The 17,322-nt window shown below is 51.4% G+C and overlaps 8 protein-coding genes across 8 annotated transcripts; 4 read left to right on the forward strand and 4 right to left on the reverse strand.

Annotated features, from left to right (window-relative positions):
• Positions 1 to 161: 161 nt before the first annotated feature.
• Positions 162 to 1,571, forward strand: YALI1_E22126g (uncharacterized protein; the record flags this gene model as incomplete). The annotated part of the gene is made up of 1 exon (XM_504105.3): positions 162 to 1,571. The coding sequence occupies one exon, from the start codon at positions 162 to 164 to the stop codon at positions 1,569 to 1,571; it is 1,410 nt and encodes a 469-aa protein (XP_504105.1).
• An 881-nt stretch (positions 1,572 to 2,452) lies between these two features.
• YALI1_E22159g (uncharacterized protein) lies at positions 2,453 to 3,400 on the reverse strand (the record flags this gene model as incomplete). The annotated part of the gene is made up of 1 exon (XM_504106.3): positions 2,453 to 3,400. One exon carries the CDS (start codon positions 3,398 to 3,400, stop codon positions 2,453 to 2,455), a length of 948 nt encoding a protein of 315 aa, XP_504106.3.
• Positions 3,401 to 5,852: 2,452 nt separating this feature from the next.
• YALI1_E22207g (uncharacterized protein) lies at positions 5,853 to 8,297 on the reverse strand (the record flags this gene model as incomplete). Its single annotated transcript, XM_504107.3, has 1 exon — positions 5,853 to 8,297. The coding sequence occupies one exon, from the start codon at positions 8,295 to 8,297 to the stop codon at positions 5,853 to 5,855; it is 2,445 nt and encodes an 814-aa protein (XP_504107.3).
• A 1,051-nt stretch (positions 8,298 to 9,348) lies between these two features.
• On the forward strand, positions 9,349 to 9,750 carry YALI1_E22218g (uncharacterized protein; the record flags this gene model as incomplete). Its single annotated transcript, XM_504108.4, has 1 exon — positions 9,349 to 9,750. One exon carries the CDS (start codon positions 9,349 to 9,351, stop codon positions 9,748 to 9,750), a length of 402 nt encoding a protein of 133 aa, XP_504108.2.
• Positions 9,751 to 10,117: 367 nt separating this feature from the next.
• Positions 10,118 to 11,362, reverse strand: YALI1_E22238g (uncharacterized protein; the record flags this gene model as incomplete). The annotated part of the gene is made up of 1 exon (XM_504109.3): positions 10,118 to 11,362. The coding sequence occupies one exon, from the start codon at positions 11,360 to 11,362 to the stop codon at positions 10,118 to 10,120; it is 1,245 nt and encodes a 414-aa protein (XP_504109.1).
• A 663-nt stretch (positions 11,363 to 12,025) lies between these two features.
• Positions 12,026 to 12,690, forward strand: YALI1_E22245g (uncharacterized protein; the record flags this gene model as incomplete). Its single annotated transcript, XM_068283055.1, has 3 exons — positions 12,026 to 12,087; positions 12,141 to 12,422; positions 12,471 to 12,690. The coding sequence occupies 3 exons, from the start codon at positions 12,026 to 12,028 to the stop codon at positions 12,688 to 12,690; spliced, it is 564 nt and encodes a 187-aa protein (XP_068139156.1).
• Positions 12,691 to 12,829: 139 nt separating this feature from the next.
• YALI1_E22262g (uncharacterized protein) lies at positions 12,830 to 13,750 on the reverse strand (the record flags this gene model as incomplete). The annotated part of the gene is made up of 1 exon (XM_504110.3): positions 12,830 to 13,750. The coding sequence occupies one exon, from the start codon at positions 13,748 to 13,750 to the stop codon at positions 12,830 to 12,832; it is 921 nt and encodes a 306-aa protein (XP_504110.3).
• Positions 13,751 to 14,053: 303 nt separating this feature from the next.
• YALI1_E22265g (uncharacterized protein) lies at positions 14,054 to 17,230 on the forward strand (the record flags this gene model as incomplete). Its single annotated transcript, XM_504111.3, has 1 exon — positions 14,054 to 17,230. One exon carries the CDS (start codon positions 14,054 to 14,056, stop codon positions 17,228 to 17,230), a length of 3,177 nt encoding a protein of 1,058 aa, XP_504111.3.
• Positions 17,231 to 17,322: the final 92 nt, after the last annotated feature.

The following is a 17,322-nucleotide window of genomic DNA, read 5'->3' on the forward strand; positions in this document are numbered from 1 at the left end:
TCTCAATTATCCGTCTCACGTGCTCATTTATCCAGTTATCTTTCTCGTACCCCTTTTTCTATGCATCTACCTCAAACCTCTCCACGTGACACTGCCCTACAGCAAACCATATATATATACTGTATACTTGATCCCCATCTCAACATCAGACACAAACAAGAATGGTGCTGGATTACTCGAAATGGGACAAGATTGAACTGTCGGACGACTCGGACGTGGAGGTGCATCCCAACGTGGACAAGAAATCGTTCATCCGATGGAAGCAACGAGACATCCATGAGAAGAGAGATCGAAATAAGATGGAGATTGCGTCGCTGGAGCTCACCATGAAGATCGATGTGGAGCTGGTGGAGCGTCTGGACAAGCTGCTTAGTCTGCCTCAGGCGCAGCTGGCCAAAGACTCCATTGAGGAGCTGCTGGTCAAGTCCAAAGAGGGTCTCAAGGCCAAAGATACCCCCACCGCGCCCAATCCCCAGAAAGAAGGGGAGCAGATGAACTGTGACGACATGCTGGAGAGTCTTCTGGACATGATCAAACCCGACGTGGATACCGACAACGGCGCCACCTTCTACGACAAGCTGAAGGAACATAGAGACAAGCTGGTGGACCACGACAAGAGCCACCGAGAGCGCCTAGCCGAGCTCTACGACGAAAAGGCAAAGTACATCACCTCCGAGGACGTGCACGATGTCTACAACTCTACAGTTTTGAACAAGACTGCAGAGCCCGATGCTGGAGAAGACGATCTGGCCGATCTGGAACGGCCCAAGAAGACCGAGACCACCATGGAGACTCTCAACAGTCCTGGACAGTCGACTTCTTCTGACGCTCCTGTTGAGAGCACGCTGGCCAAGGCTTCTGACGACACAGATGATGACTATTCTGATCCGTCTCCTGCTGCCCGCAAGTTTGCCGAGATTCCCGCTGATGATCTCAAGGAGTGCTACCGGTTTGTTTCGAAACACCCCGAGATTTGCACCGAGAAGGAGAAGGATGCGCTGGTTATGGAGGGGTTCCAACTGCAACTTGCCGGCAAGACTGCCGACATGGAGAGAACGGTTCACAATGCCATTTTATTGCAGTACTGTGCGCAGCTGGGCCCCAACGGCTACAGAAACTTCTTTGAGCGGATCCTGCAACCTCAGGGCCACCCCGCTCTCGAGGTGCTCAAGAAAGACGTGGCGTTCACCATCAACCATGTCAAGACGCGGTGCGAGATTCTCAAGAAGGAGAGCGAGGAGGAAAATGAGCAGATCCAGCTGCATGCCGTCGACCCCAACACGGAGATTGTGGTGAACCAGCCGCCCCAGGATGACGCGGACGCCATGAAGGTTTTTGGCGAGCTGTCGCCTGAGATGCAGAAGGCGGTCGAGTCCGGCAAGCTGGAGGAAATCAACAAGGTTCTGGCCAACTACTCGGTGGAAGATGCCGAGAAGGTGCTGCGAATGTTCGATGAATGCGGCATTCTCGCCGTGGAGGAAAAGATCTACGATGCAACCGAGTGGCAGAAGCAGAACAAGGACAAGGAGGTCCGGGATAACGTGGACCAGATTGTGCACAAGGAGGAGTGACCAGAGTCAAACTACAGTATGTACAAGCGCGGTACTTGTATGTACACGAGCACATAGGAATAAGATAGTCATACAGGAAAAAAGCAATTGTGAAACAAGCAATACCAGCTGTGCAGACGATACTGTGCGGGTGAAACATGTCTGCACGGTTTAATACTGTCTTAGTGCTTGTCCATGATGCAGGTTGGACAAGCCGATCGGCATAACTTGTAACAATGAAACGTATATGAGACTGCACCTTCCATGGGGGAACTGCACAGCGCACAAGACAACGTTTGAGACAGTAATGCAGCCTTCTCTCGATTGTTCCAGCTGCAATTTCCAAGTCCATTATCACGCCAGCAGGTACTTGTACAAGGGCGGGCTAGTTGATAGAATGAAGTCATGGACCAAGTCAAGCAACCTTTTGAACTTGTCGGATCAACTGGACCTTGCTATCACGTCGACAAATGTCTCTGAAAAGCTCCACAATGGGACCTTCAACACCCCTGACTGAGAATGTACCACACCAGCTGTACTTCAGCCTAATTCTTAGCTCTATGGCGCATAGTCAAGCTGAGACATCGAGTCCAAGACGCATTAACACAAGGTGGGCGCTATCTCTTCAATGTATGTACGAGGACATGAGCATATATCGCATTGTCATACCCAAAGGAGAATATCTCGGCGGTTTAGGTACTACTCTAAACGACGGGAATACGTCCAGAGTACGCCCAGAACACGTGGGGAATCCTTCCGGACGACTCAGGGACGTGCGTTCGCTTGCATTGTGCTCCTAAATGCCTCAGGGACATGCGTTGGGTGGGATTGTGATTGTTTTGTCACAGCTCACTATGTCTCTCCGGTTCATAAGCAATAACTTATCTATTCTCTATCTGTAGTTACTCCCTGTGGACGGCCTTCTTGTATTCGTCCTTGTCCTTCTCGTCGGCGTGGACCATTCGAGGCAGTTCGTAGCCCTCGGTGGTTCGGCCGTAAGAAATGCCTCCGAGTCGAGACACGGCCTTGATCTTGGTCACGTCGAGAAAGTTGAGATCCTCGTTGATCACGTCCTCGCGGGCGTGGAACTGGACCGCCTGCACCAGAACCGTGGTGTTGGTATGCTTGTTGGGATCAGCGACCGAGTACAGATCGTAATGATGCAGAAGCTTCACCTCCACGGAGAAACACGACTCGGCCACGTGAGCAGGCTTGACAATTTCAGACTCCACGGGGGTGAGACCGCTCACCAGCCACTCATCCACGTCGGAGGGCGCGGCAATGGCACACGAGTTGGCCGCTTCAACGAACCACTCACTGATGATGTTGATGGTGGCCTCCTTGGTGTCGAGCAGGTTTTGGCAGCTGTCTTTGTGGCCGTTGGGGGTTCGGGTCATGCCAATGGCGAACACGGGCGGGTCTGACGACACCATGTTGAAGAAGGAGAAGGGCGCTAGGTTCCGCACTCCGTCCTTGCTCACTGTGGACAGAAACGCAATGGGCCGGGGGGTCACGGCGCCAATCAGCAGCTTGTAATTGAACATGGGCGGCCGGCCCTCGGCCGTGGGACTGAAGCTCACCTTTTTGTGTTTCTTCCACCCGTCATCCTGCGAGTTGGCTCCATCTCCAAACTGCCACTCCGTGTTGGGCGTGTTTGTGAAGGTGAATCCCGGTCGATCTACGAATGCCGGTCGCTCCTTCTCGAGCTCCTTGAGGCTAGGGTGTCGTGACATGGAAGCGGAAAGTGTGGAAAAGAGTCGAGAAACGATTTGGTGGCGATAAACGATTTGGTGGCGATAAACGATTCGGTGGCCTGGTCGTATAGTCAGTCGAGACATTAGCCTGCTCATCACCAGAGCCTATTATAAACATTTTGGCCGCACAATTAAACTCTGCTTCCCCACCGGTTATCGACAACCGCGTATGGGGGAAAAAATTAAATTAAAATTAAATTAAATTAAATTAAATTAAATTGAATTGAATTGAATTGAATTTAAGAATTGAATTGAATTGGAATTGAATTGAATAAAAATAAAATAAAACAAAAACAAAAGGAGAAAAATGAGGAAAATGCGAGAAAAATAAATAAATAAAAGGATCCCTCATCTCAGGATGGTGATGAGGACTCAGTGGGAACCGTCGCGGTCGTCGGTCATTCAGATTAGTCATCGAGTGGAAATGCAAATGGGAGTCACGTGACTCTCTCCGAACCAACACTGAGTCCATCATTAATTTCTTGCAAGCCTTGTACTCGCACAATACCAGTACATACTACGGTATTAGTACGATGAGCAGAGGCCGGCGGTTGTTGGCTGTTGACTGAGATGTCGAATGACATGTCGGATAACAACTTGTGGCCCCCTGAGTTGGTCATCCAGACTGACTGTCATGTTATGGGTCACGCTGATCTTCTGTTATTCTGGAACAGATATCGACACAATTCGAATCGATCAGACGAGGACTGGCCTGGAGCGGCGAAAAACAGGTCGTATATCAGGAGAGACGCGGAACTGGACATGGGAGAGCGTTGTGAGGCTGATCAGAGGGTACTGGCTGCGACTTGCGCTGGCTGAGTGGTTTGGAATCTCTGGACGCACCTACAACCAATCTTGACAGCCACAAGCCAGAGTAGCTGCAAGTTCTTCTGACTGTGCTTCAGGACTCGTGAGAAGCCATCGCAGGGAGTGTGGGCTGTGAAGCACATCGGCGTATATCCAAGTATGCGACCGACGCATCTAACCAACTGGAGATACCTTCAGGTATAGGTCAATTTTGAAGAAACGGGATTTCCAAAAGTTGGAGCCTTTTCAACTCACCCTGGTATGACTCCAACTTTTAGTAATTCCGTTTCTACATACACCGCTAGTTGCAACAAAAGAGATGTCCGCCAACGTGTCGGGCCAGTCGCAGTTGCACCTTTCGGCAAAAAGATATGGATCTGACGTCCCAACTTACCATCAGATACCGACAGGGTGTGTCCTCGCCTTTTTATCTTGAACTCTGACGATGGCCAGCACCATTCATCCCCATGGACGAGCAGCAAAGGACTTCTCAACGTCTTCTCCGTTCAGACCTACCGCATGGTCAAGAGGGATAGCTGGCTCTGATCGTTGAGGTGTTACGGCAATGGTATGACGAGTTGAATAACTGCTTTCTTCAGTTTATTGGCCAAGACTCAAAGGTAGATGTCTACTAGTGGTACTTGTGCATAACATGACTGATCTGTTGGAATTGTCTTGGATACCGTGAATCGTGCGTTGATACTGTGAATCTTCTTGTCAAGGACAGTCAAATGATACCAATCCATTGATGAGCAGCTGTCAGTACTCGTTTTTGGCCAGAGTACTCTTACATACTTTTGTAGGACTGCAAAGAGCGATTCCATCGCAGAAACTACTACTTGTAAGACAAGTACGAAACTAAGAACCGTTGCGACACTGACAGCCAGCACCATTGGACTATAGAGGGAGCCAGGGTATCAGCCGACTCAGACAAGCCCGACAACCTGAAGACCAAGAGTCCCCAGAGCCGGAGGAGCAAGATGAACCATGTGGAGAAATACGTGCCGAGTCGCCAGCTACACAGTTGTCGAGTCGGAACTTCGAGCGGATACTCCTGAAAGCATTATTCCCAAACAAGACATTTCCTGCTGGCGAACATCACTTCTCGGCTCTTCGGATGCGACAATGTCTGCCGGCAGACCCATACCAGTCAGTATCTGGACTATGGAAGTATGGTCATTAACAGGCTCTGTTCAAAAAGCTCTTGTGGCGATATGGACGGTCGCAGGGTCATCTAGAGTCACAGAAATTCCTACAAGAGCCTTCGGGTCGCGGCCGGTTGCCTCTTCATCCGCACTGTAGTTTTCAATCCATTCACTCTAAAGATACGACAACTAAATATATAGAGAGAAAGAGAAAATGGCCGTAGTTTCGGCGACCAGTGTCCATAGTTTTCGGCGACAAGTGTCCATAGTTTCGGCGACGTGTCCCATAGTTTTTCGGCGACAGGTGACCTGTTCGAGGTACCATCGTAGCCAGTGAGGATCTCGGAACTTGCCACAGTAGACAGAGACAACCTGCTCCAGTCACTGTCGTATTCGCCTCTACTTAGTGTCAGTTGTGTATGTCACGTCATCTAAATCCGAGTCATCGCTGACTTCGGATCACTCATCCTTCATGATTCATCAATGCATTCTGTTATGTCGCTTTCTCAGCACGTTGAAGATACGCACATACTATCGGGCGAGACTACAAGTGTACCCGAAAGACAGACACCTCCAGCTACGCGGTCAGCATCTGTCTACAGTCTCATGACACTCTCCCTCCCCACATTATGTATCTCAGAGCATGACAGTCGCATTCGAGGGCCGCTCTGGAGCGGCTTGAAGAACGTCTCTGCCGCCCACTCGTACCACACGACCTTTCCGTCGGTCTTTCGCCAGAAGCAAAGGTCAGCTTCAGAATGATCGGGCACGTTCATCGGAGTCTTCAACGGAAACCAAATGGGGAACCACGACAACATGTCTGGAGACTTGTGTCTGGTATGCGGAACAGTAGACAGGGACACGTCCTGGAAGAGAACAGCCTCAAAGTAGCCAGCAATTCCATGCACACATGCCTTGGCTGGGATCTCGAACGATGTCTTCGAGAAACGCGTATTGTGGATATTTTCTTTGCTGAACGCAGCAGGGTTTCCGGGGTGTGCAAACGACCACAGAGGTTTGGCTTGTGCCAAAATATCCACCTGCTTGAGCATAACCACGTAGGGGGTATTGAAAGAGTTATTGGGCGAACTCGTAGTGCCTCCAGATCCCTGTTGAGGGCCCTGGGCGGGTGTGGGACCACCAGAGAGCACAGAGTTGTACAGTTTCGGAGACAATGCTGGAGCAGCAAATGCAGTGTATGACTGAGGGATCATTATGCCTCTGGTGGGATGCAAGAGTCTCTGGATGGGATCGAGGGACTCGGGAGAGAGTTCATTGTCTCCAAACGAGCCAAGAAGCTCCGAAATGATGAGGTCAAAGAATTGCTCGGACCGGCTTTCGTAGGTGCGCATGTCGGACATGATCACTTCCACACGGTGACCCTGGGCGTTCCAGACGTCGTTGTTGCGTTGCATGAGCTGAACATAGGCTGCAGGGTTCTTCTCCACTGCTACAATCTTCACCTGCGTCTTTGTAGTCGTGGCAGCAGCAATAGTACGGTCGACCAGGGGACCTCTTCCGGCACCAGCCACACAAACCATAAAAGTGCCTGTTGCGCTCTTCTTTTCTCGCACAAGATGTACTAGGGCCTTCCCTATCGCCTCCTCGTACAGCGTGTATTTGACTGGGTCCTGTTCAAACGCCTCGTATGTGCCATTTTCGAGATTGTCTGCGAGAGGTTGCAGAGGCGCCTGCAGAAAGTCGTGGTATCCGTCTGAGAACTTTTCGAGTGCCGACGGACTCGGTCGACGCGCGTAAATATATCTCAGGTATATGAGAAAGGCCTGTTCCCCTCCTCGGAACTTTTCAGCTGCCATCGCGTCTTCCTGGAGCAAAGTCAGAGGTTTGAGCTTGAGACATCGTAGCAAAAGTTGTTGTAGCGACTTACTGAACACTGGGTAGCCCTTGGGGTTGGGAATAAAGGAGCCTGCTGACACGCAGACGAAAGAGATGGGTTCTGCCATCCATCTATCTATCACGTGTAGCGGAGGTAGAGCTCTGGGGAGCTGTAGAGCCACCGATAAGGATGACGGATAGCCGGCCATGGTGCGCACTGAGTGCCAGACTTCCCATATGGATAGTGGATCTGACATCTGCGACGGTTTTCGAGCATGTCCGCCTAGATGGGGGCTACTCTGGGTTGCGTCAGCCTCGGCAAATGGCAGATGAATGGCCACCTGGATGCAGGGAGAGTGTCTGAGGGCGGCTGCGACGGCATGGGCGTAGGTGGCCACGTTTTTGCGGCTCTTGGGGCCCGGAATGATGGCAAAGGCCACTCCACAGTAGGAGGCGTAGGCCAGCTCATGCTTGAGCACCTGGAGAGACATTGCGGCGGTGGCTTCGTTTTTGGCGTCCAGCTCGATCCATGCGCTGGCCAGAACCACCGTCGAGTGTACATGCGAGCCTCCCGGCATGATGGTCACATCGTCCAGAGACGGGGGAGGCACAGTCAGCTGTCCGGCAGTGATGCTCTGCTCCACCTTGGTTCGGTAATGGGTGTTGGTGATGGTGGCGGTGATCATGTCGTAGCCCTGCTCCAGCGCACAGTCGACAATGAGCTGCGACGAGTGGCCGTCGGCACTGGGCATGTTGATTCCAATGAAGCATGGTTCGGGCTGATCAGGCGCCTCCGAATCAGGAGTGGTGTCAGCTCCACTGGCTCCAGACCCGCCGCTCTGGGCCACGTCCGGCGACGACATCCCCCCTCCTCCTCTGCTGGCGGTCGAAAAAACACTGCTGGCGGCGCTAGCTTTTCGTTCCATCGTAGATCGCGCGTGTAAAAGCAGTATAGGACACTGTCTTTTCAAAAGCCCCTGAATTTTGGACTCAAATCTTAGTGCAGCCTGTACAGGTGGTGAGGTGCATCCAGAGGGTTGCCCGGGAGACGACCCCGCATGATCGGCACCGGATGGAGATTTGCACGCGTGAAGTTCGTGTTTGTGGGGGAATACAAGACGGCCGTTGTGGCTTGGACCGTGTTTTCGAAGATGGGGCTGAAAAAAGAGTGGATCTGGGCTTTGGCCGGGTTGATTAGTCATCATATAGAGTTGATATTAGTGAGGCGGTGGTGGAGTTTATTTTGGTTGCCGCACTAGTGCAATTTGTGTAAACAGATGGGGTTATAATGATAATAATAATGATATTTGGGGGGTTACAGGTAGTTGTATTTTGGGGGTTATTTGTGGATTTTTCTTTGATTTTTCTTTGATTTTCCTTGTTTGTTGTGACTCGTTATTACTTGATGACTTTGGATTTTTATTTGGATTTTTATGGATTTTCCTTGTTTGTTATTGTTACTCGTTATTACTTGATGACTTTGGATTTATATTTGGATTTTACTTACAATTACTCGAAAATCACCAGAAAATTACCCGAAAATTACTCGAAATTACTTGCAATTTACTTGGATTTTTATTTGGATTTTACTTACAATTACTCGAAATTACTCAAAAAACTTGCAATCAACTCTGGCGAATGACAAAAATGATATTAAATAGGCAGCGAAACAACATCTAAAGCCCTGATACTGATACCACCACCATGGATACTACTCCTAATCACCCTAGATGGCAGACTGCATCTGCATCTGCACTGCCCCTCCACCTTCTGGAATCTTCTCGACGAAATAGACCCAAAAGTCGATCTCAAAATTGAGCAGAAAATAACATAGCAAATGTCGACGAATCTCGGATACGGCATAGCGTCGGAACAATTTATCCGCCCATCGGGAAAGGCCGATCGGTTCTGTATGACCAGGTCACGTGAAGCACTGCCACCGTCACTTTGCCACCCTGTCGCCACCCACTGAAACGGCAACACAGCCGTGATTGGTCATACCCTGGAGTGGAACCGCAAGATCACGAGATGGTGGACAGCGTTTATCATCGCCCATCGGCTTTGTCAGAGGAGTGCTAAAATTAGCCCTGCCATAATTATGCCAGTGTCTTGTGAGGTCATTGCATGTGCATGAACTCTGATGGGCTCGATGTAGGCAACTAATTGAGATGGAAAAGCCGATTTTTTCAAGCTTGACACTTGATTTCTTCCCCAGCTCTTCTTCAACTCCTCAAAAAGCCTCCCGTCGCCCTCCCCATGTCCTTTGTAATGCCCGACTATGCCGAAACAGACCTGGCCCACTCGCCACCAGCTACTCCTCTCCCACACTCCCATACTGACCCATTCGCGCCACCAGTCGACATCTACGACCTGGGAAACATGTACATTGTGGTGACAAGTCTGCCGGCGGTGCGGTCGGCGGACCTGGAAACCGCCTACGACGCAGACTCCAACAGCCTGACCATCAGTGGCCACTACACCAACCCCTTTGCACATCTGTCCGACTGTCTCATGGTGGGAGAACGACACAACGGCTCCTTCCAGAGAACGGTGCGGTTTCCGCCAACGGTCAAAATCGACCCGCAAAAGGTCAAAATGCACATGGCCAACGGGATTCTTGAAATGCACTTGATGAAACAGCGGGACGCACTCAAGTGAACCGCTCGACAACCTCCCCTGCATCACCCAACACTCACCATCCCTAACTGTATACTAGCATTCTGAATTAATATCTTCCTCTTTGATTGTTCCTTAGGCATATCAGCGGGGATCCCGTATCGTAGTTACAACCATCAACACTTTTTGGTAAGTGTACCATTCTATACTCCAACTGGTCTGCAACTGTACAAGTATCTACAGCAGAACCTATGGTAAAGACATTGCATTTTTACAGGAAGTATCGTCCTACACGTTGATAAATCCAAAGATGCGGAACTTCTTCCACTTTTATCATCATCCCCTACTCGTACACTCGTACTCTTTGTTCGATCGCGATTCATTTCTATAAATAATCTTGTATGTACATTTACTCGGCAACAACCAGAGAAGCGGCACCCATACCGGTACCAATGCACATGGAGGTGACACCGACCTTCTTGCCAGACTCCTTAAGCTCGGAGAGCAGAGTGGCAAACTGTCGAGCACCGGTGGCTCCCAGAGGGTGGCCAATAGCAATGGCACCACCTCGGGGGTTGACCTTGGACTCGTCGATTCCACAATGCTGGATGGAGAACAGAGCCTGGGAAGCGAAAGCCTCGTTGATCTCGAAAACGTCAACGTCGTTGACGGTCAGACCAAGGTCCTCAAGGACAGCAGGAATGGCGTAAGCGGGGCCAATTCCCATGAGCTCGGGGGGAACACCGACGGTCTTGCAGTGGACAAACTTGGCAAGGATGGGCTGGCCAAGCTTCTCGGCAACAGATCGTCGCATGAGGAGAACGGCTCCGGCACCGTCGGAGATCTGAGAGGCGTTACCAGCGTGGGTGGTTCCCTCGGCGGAGAAAGCAGGCTTGAGCTTGCCGAGCTTCTCGGCGGTGACACCAGGTCGGATACCGTCGTCCTTGTTGACGGTAACCTCCTTCTCGTTGTCATCATCATCGAGAACAGTGGTCTTGATGGGGAGGATCTCCTGGTCGAACTTGCCGGCGGCCTGGGCAGCGGCGGCCTTCTCGTAGGACTTGGCAGCAAAGGCGTCCTGGGCCTTTCGGGACACGTTGTACTTGGCGGCAACGTTCTCGGAAGTGATACCCATGGGGATCAGGCACTTCTTAGCCTCCTCGTTGTTCTGGAACTTGTTGGAGAAGGGGGTGACGGAGTTGGGACCGTACTGGTTGGACATGGACTCGACACCACAGCCGATACCAATGTCAATCTGGCCGGCTCGGATCTTGTTGGCAACGTCGTTGACGGCCATCAGACCAGAGGAGCACTGTCGGTTGAGAGCGACGAAGGGAACGGTCTCGGGGATGCCGGCAACAAGGCAGGCAGCTCGGTGCTCAGTGGCACCGGCACCGGCAGCGAGAACGTTTCCGCAGACGACATCACCGATGAGCTTGGGGTCGATCTTGGACTCCTTGACGAGGCCCTCCAGCAGAGAGGCGAGCAGCTCGGAAGAAGAGGTGTCCTTGAACAGACCCTTGCCTCCCTTGGTGTGGGCAGTTCGGTAGGCGGCGGTGATGACAACGTCATCGGGGTTCTTGGAGGTGATAGCGTCGAGGCCCTTGGCGGGGTTCTGCTCGAGCTGGGTGGCGAGGTTGTTAAGTCGGTCCATTTTTGTGTGTCTTGGTTGGATGAGGTCCAAAGTGGGGGGAGTCTACCAGGCTTTATATACACCTGGTAGTTGCAACTTTCGGTATGATCCCCACGAAAGATAAAGTTCAGCATGTGGAGAGCCGAGGTAGTATGCGTGTGACAGAGACCCAAACTGGGGGTCACCGCGTGCACACTGGCGACGCCGCTCTGGAAGGTCACATGACCGCAGATACTCCGTTCTCCCCTCACGTCGATTCGGCTCGGGGACACGGTCAGCGCCATTGCCACGTGTCCACGGTTCTCTCCACTCTGTAGAAAGTCACTTCCACCAAGTTCCATGAAGCTTATTAGGTTTTTGGAGAAATCCGGGGCGGCATTTCTGGGGTAACTTGGGCAAGCCAGTAGTGGATCAATTGGGACCCGAATTGGGTGGAAGAAGGCGGTAACGGGCCCTTTGGGATCCCCACAATTGATCTAAGACCTTTGCTTGCCCCGATCTTGGCCCCCTCAGCCCCAACACTGTTGCTCTTCAAACTCCCCCATACCTCGGTTCAGATGCAGCCTTCAAAACTTTAACGTACCTCCGAGCCTGTGAAAACGTGGTCATGAAAAAACGAGAGATGTAAGTCCCGTCACATACCGCTGCGAGACCACCAGCTGTACATACACTTGGCGTTCCAGCATGCACGGTCGCTCAACAGGCGCTCCCCCATTGGCGGAAAGACAAGCCCCCACTAGATTCCTGTTCAAGGGCAAAGTCTAGAAGCCCGCCCCCCCAGCGCCCGTTTCCTTGTTAGTGCGGCCTGCACATGTCACCTGTCTGGCAGGTATCGTCGCTACTTTGCCAGTCGTATCGTCGTCAACGGATTGCGCTGCCCATTCACGTGTAAACTCTCGACGGATATCCCGGAGTTTCCCGCCGATCCTCCCGCGAGCCACTGCCACGTCGCCTCCTTCTTAGTAAGGCTGGAGAGAGCAACAACCGGTAGGTTTGATATGCACACTGTGGGGTATTGTGGGGATTCGGTTCGGTTCGGCTTTACTGGCGATAAGCGTCTCGATCATGACGTCAGGAGGTGGTGAGGAGGTGACGGGGAGGTGAGGAGCCTACCAGACAGGAAATAGAGTCGGGAAACAGAAACTTGGGCTACTGACGACCTATATATATTTGGACAAACATATTACACAGACACACCCGTCGCACAACACTACATCGTACTTGGACCATCTTGTGAAAGTATGTATGTACACTTTTTACATGATAATGTGAAAACGTTGGTGTATCGTGCAATGCGCGAACTCTGGTGTCCAAACTCCGTTATCGCTCCAACCGAAATCCTATTATAGAGCACACATGATATACACAAAGCACGGTTTCAACGGCGTTCGTTGGTAAACGTCATCTGATGTCTCACGGCTGAACCAGTAGTAGGTTCTGCTTACGTGAGACGTTTGGGCCACCTGAGCTGCTCACCAGACAGACCATTTAGTCATATCTCTCTCCTGGCAGCACCATCTTGCCAATGTCGACACATCCAGGACCGTAGCCGTCCGATTCTACCACTCCGACGTGTTTTAGGTATTCCACACTAGCCAGCCAATTGACTGTATGCACTGGAGACCCGATCATGGACTCGTACATCTCGTCGGCAGAGCCGAACGGCTTGCCCGAGGCGTTGGATACCACCTGCGGCTTGTCAGCGCTGAAATCGGGACGGATCTTGAGCTGCTGACAAACCGCATCGAGCTCGGACACCACCGGAGCCATGATGGCGGAATGGAACGGCGCTGAAACGTTCAGGGGGATTGCCTTCAGAACCCGCAGTTTGGAGGCTTTGAGATGCGCAACTAGCTCGTTGATGGCGGACCGTTCGCCACTGAGAACCACCTGGCCGCTGCTGTTGATATTGGCCACATTGGCTCCGTTCCAGCCCTCGCAGGCTTGGACCAACCGGTTGGTGTCAACCGTGCGATGCAACAACAATGCTACCATGGCTGTTTCCTTGCCACTCTCGTCGTTGGCTCGTTGCATGTAGTAGCCCCGCTTCTGGACCAATTGCACTCCCTGCTCGAGAGTCAGGTAGCCTCCACACACCAGAGCCGAGTACTCTCCGAGGGAGTGGCCCAGCAGATGGGAGTAGTTTTTGCTGGCGCCCTGATTGGCTAGGAAGCTGGCGTAAGACGAGAGAAGGATCCCCGGCTGGGCGTTTTGTGTCTGTGTAATCAGCTTCATTTGTTCGTCTTCGCCCAGACTGCTGTTGCCCAGTAGCACCTCCTGGACCTCGGTCTTCAGCTGATCCAGTGCCGGTTTGAGCGTTTCTCTTATGGCCGATTGTTGCCACAGTTTCTGCAGCATTCGGGGTCTCTGCAGTCCCTGTCCGGGGAAGAATGCTGCTCGCAAAGACATGTTGTGGTGGTACAACTCGCAGTATCGAGTCTCTCTTTTCGTCGACTTTGTTTAGTCGTCTTATTAACACTACAGTATCGTGCTTGTTAGTCGCAATTAAACTCCCAACATGCATGATACTCCGGTGGTGGCGATGTGCTGTGTTGTAGAAAAAGACGTAAACCAGCACCGATCTACACGCAGAGCGATACTGAAAAAGAGCAGACGAGATACGACGAGAGAACAGACACAAACCTCGACACAGACAGCAGAAACAAAGCGACTTACGAGCAACGACCACTCACCACCTACACCGACCCCCTCATGTCTGCAATGAACCCATTACTCTCGTTTTTATTCAACCACCCCAACCCATCGCAGAAGTTTCGAGACCAGGTGGCGCAGCTGGCGCACTCCAACTACGCCATTCTGGTGCCGCAAATATCGCTGGACGACCACTGCGACGCGGAACTGACGCCGGAAGCGGTATTTTCGCATGTGATTCGCATCTCGCACACGGGAGAAAACCAGAGAGCGCGATACTTTGCGTCGGCCAACGGCCGCACGGTGATCTTCAAAAACGATCAGGTTATGACCTACCGTGGCTACAAAAATAACGTCACCGTGAACATCGTCGACCAGTACGTCTACACGCCAGTGTGCTGGTACCTGCCCCGAACCTGCTTCCAGAACTTTCTGGTCTACGAGATCTCCGGGTATCTGACGGAGAAACCGCTGCCCGAAGCGCCCAAAGAAATAGACCAGAATCAGTACGATGGACCCAGCTTTGAGGACATTCTGCTGATCTACCCAAACGTAGGAAGACAGCTCTCGCGACTACTGGCAACCACGTTCGATAACTACACCAGCACGGCAGCCAACACGGAGGAGCTGGATCTCGAATTTGAACGAGCCACAGACAGAGCTATTGAGTACGTCCAGGCAATAGACCCGCTGATGGTGAGAAGGATTATCGAGGAACAACGACTGACAGAAACTCAATTGGAAAAGAAGATTGACGAGTACGTGGAGAGCCAGCTGTCGCGAAAGCTGTGGAATGCATTGATCGCCTTGCGAACCAATGAGGATGGACCTCTTGACCAGGCTGTGGAGAGCATTAAGTATCTCTCTTTGAATCAAGTTGATCTTCCGGAGAATGAAAAGCACTGGGAAGCCAAGGTTGTGGCTGCTGCCAACGTTCTTCAGACCCTGGCCAACACTTCTACAAACGAGTCGTTGCCATGCAATTGTCGATTCTTAGAAAACACTCTCATGAAGTGTATTGATACGCTAACAGATGACTCGATTCAGGTCAATGCTGACGTTCTGGTCTCCCTACTTCTAGTGGTGGTTGCACGGGCAAACATTTCGCATCTAAACTCGACTATTTATTACATTCGGTCCTTCTCGTCCAACGCCGTGGACTCTGGAAAGCTGGGATACATGCTTAGTACTCTCGAAGCTGTCATGTACCACATTGGCGAGAACAGAGAGCAGCTCGAGGCGATTTCTGAGGCCAACAGATGGTTCTTTGAACGGGTTGAAAAGGGCGATCTCACAGAATTTGACTTTGAGCGTCCTTCTATGAAATCCGGTCTACAACGAGACGATGCTGATTGGAAGACGGTGTTTGCAGCCACGAACCCTGCTGGAGAAAGTGCGCTCATGTGCGCTGTATCTTCTAATCAACAGAGCTCTCTGACTTGTCTTTTGGACCATTTTGGATACACCCAAGAAGATATACTTGCCGATAGATCGGTTCAAGGAAGCACTCTCCTGGTGTCTGCATTGAGAACCGAGAATGAAGACATCATCAAGCTTGTCCTTGACAGAGTTAGAGACTGTGCTGATCTGGCTCACTACTTGTCTGTTGGTGATGAGTATGGACGGTCCGTGGGACACTACTTTTTCCATTCTCTGTATCTGCAACAGCAGGTTGGAAGCCTCATCAACTGGACGGCGCGTGATAACCAGGGTCAGACGCCTCTTTCTTCATTGTGCAGATCTTACGATAACCCCGATTATCATGCTTTGTTCAAGAACGCTCTCAAGACGTGCCTAGATGCCACTGGTATGGTTGATTTGAGAGTCCATACCGACGCCAAGGGAAACACTCTTCTGCATACTGTGAGTGACGAGAAGGTTCTCAGCACGCTGTTGAACCATCCTGATGTGCTGGTGAACGTCAATCAACCCAACAAGCGAGGTATGACGGCACTCATGGCTCATGCCAAATATGCACGGTTGAAGGCGATTGAGGTGCTGTGCAAAGACCCTCGTATCGACTTTGCACCCACAGACAACAAGGGCATGAATGTGTTTGACATTGCACGCGACCGGCGCACTGCCGATTTTTTGGACGAGTGCTACATGTCGTTGCAGCCCAATCTGGGAGAAACCGACAAATACTGCGAGATTCTACGGTCTGTGATTGCGGATGGCGAGCTGTGTTTTGTTATCAAAACTCGGCAGGATGGGAAATTGTCTGCTGTGAGACGTCCTTACAGCGACTTTGTGTTTCTGCAAAAGTGGCTTGCACATGAGCAGCCCCTTTCGTGGTTCCCTGCTCTCATGACGCCCACCAACCCTTTTGCAATTCCGCACCGGCCGTCTCGTGAGATTCTTCATGCCATGCACCTGCGGCTGAACCTATTCCTCAGAACGCTTTTATTGCACCCGACCTTCAGCAACCATGAGCTTCTGTGGGAGTGGCTTCTTGTGCAGGACATTAGCCACACGCATCTGGCGGAGCGCACGACCAAGAAGCTCGAAAACAAGAAGGAGAAGGATCTGGAGGAGTACATTATTCTTGGGGAGCCGGAGATGGACGAAATTGAAGGGTTTGTGAGCCATGCGCTGCAACAGGTGGATCTCATGAGAAAGGCTACCATGAACCTTCATCAGGCCAGCGTCAAATTGTGCAATGCCCATAGGGATTACTGCAAGTCTTGGATGTTGATGAAGGAGACTGTGGATGAGCTCAAGGAGATCCCCGGAACCTCTCCCAGAGAGAACATTATTGCCAATCTGTCGTCGGCCATGGTTACGCTTGGGGACACCTTCCGAATCAACAACTCGTCGCCGTTTGTCTTCTCTTGCTACATTGAGTCGCTTCAGAACATGGCTGACGCCACTACTCTGGCTTTGGCCCATCCTTTAGCTCAAATCTCGCATTTGAGACTCCAGCAAATGCTGTTGGTGAAGCTCCAGGCCGATGCGGTGGCTCTTTCTGAGAAGAAAACGTTCCGCGACTTTTTCCATGACAGAGAGAAGGAGATACGGCTGATCAAAAACCGTATCCACATCACGGAGAACGAAATCAGACGACTGTCGATGGAGACCAAGAACGCCCAGATCACCTTGGCCTCCGAGCTTGGCGGCTTCTACCAGGTCCATGAGCACGAGCTGACCTTGAGCATCAAGAACATTGTTTCTCGCAACATCAAACGACATAAGGAGCTACAGGGGGATTTGGAGGAAATCCAGCGCAGATTCATTTAGTTGCATTTTTCTTATTTATTGTATTATTATTTATTCATCACCTCCCAGAACCTGACCTGTGCATGCGATGTGTGTCTCACCATGTGGGCTGA

Source organism: Yarrowia lipolytica, chromosome 1E (genome assembly GCF_001761485.1).
Source record: "Yarrowia lipolytica chromosome 1E, complete sequence".
Classification (NCBI taxonomy): Eukaryota; Fungi; Ascomycota; class Dipodascomycetes; order Dipodascales; genus Yarrowia; species Yarrowia lipolytica.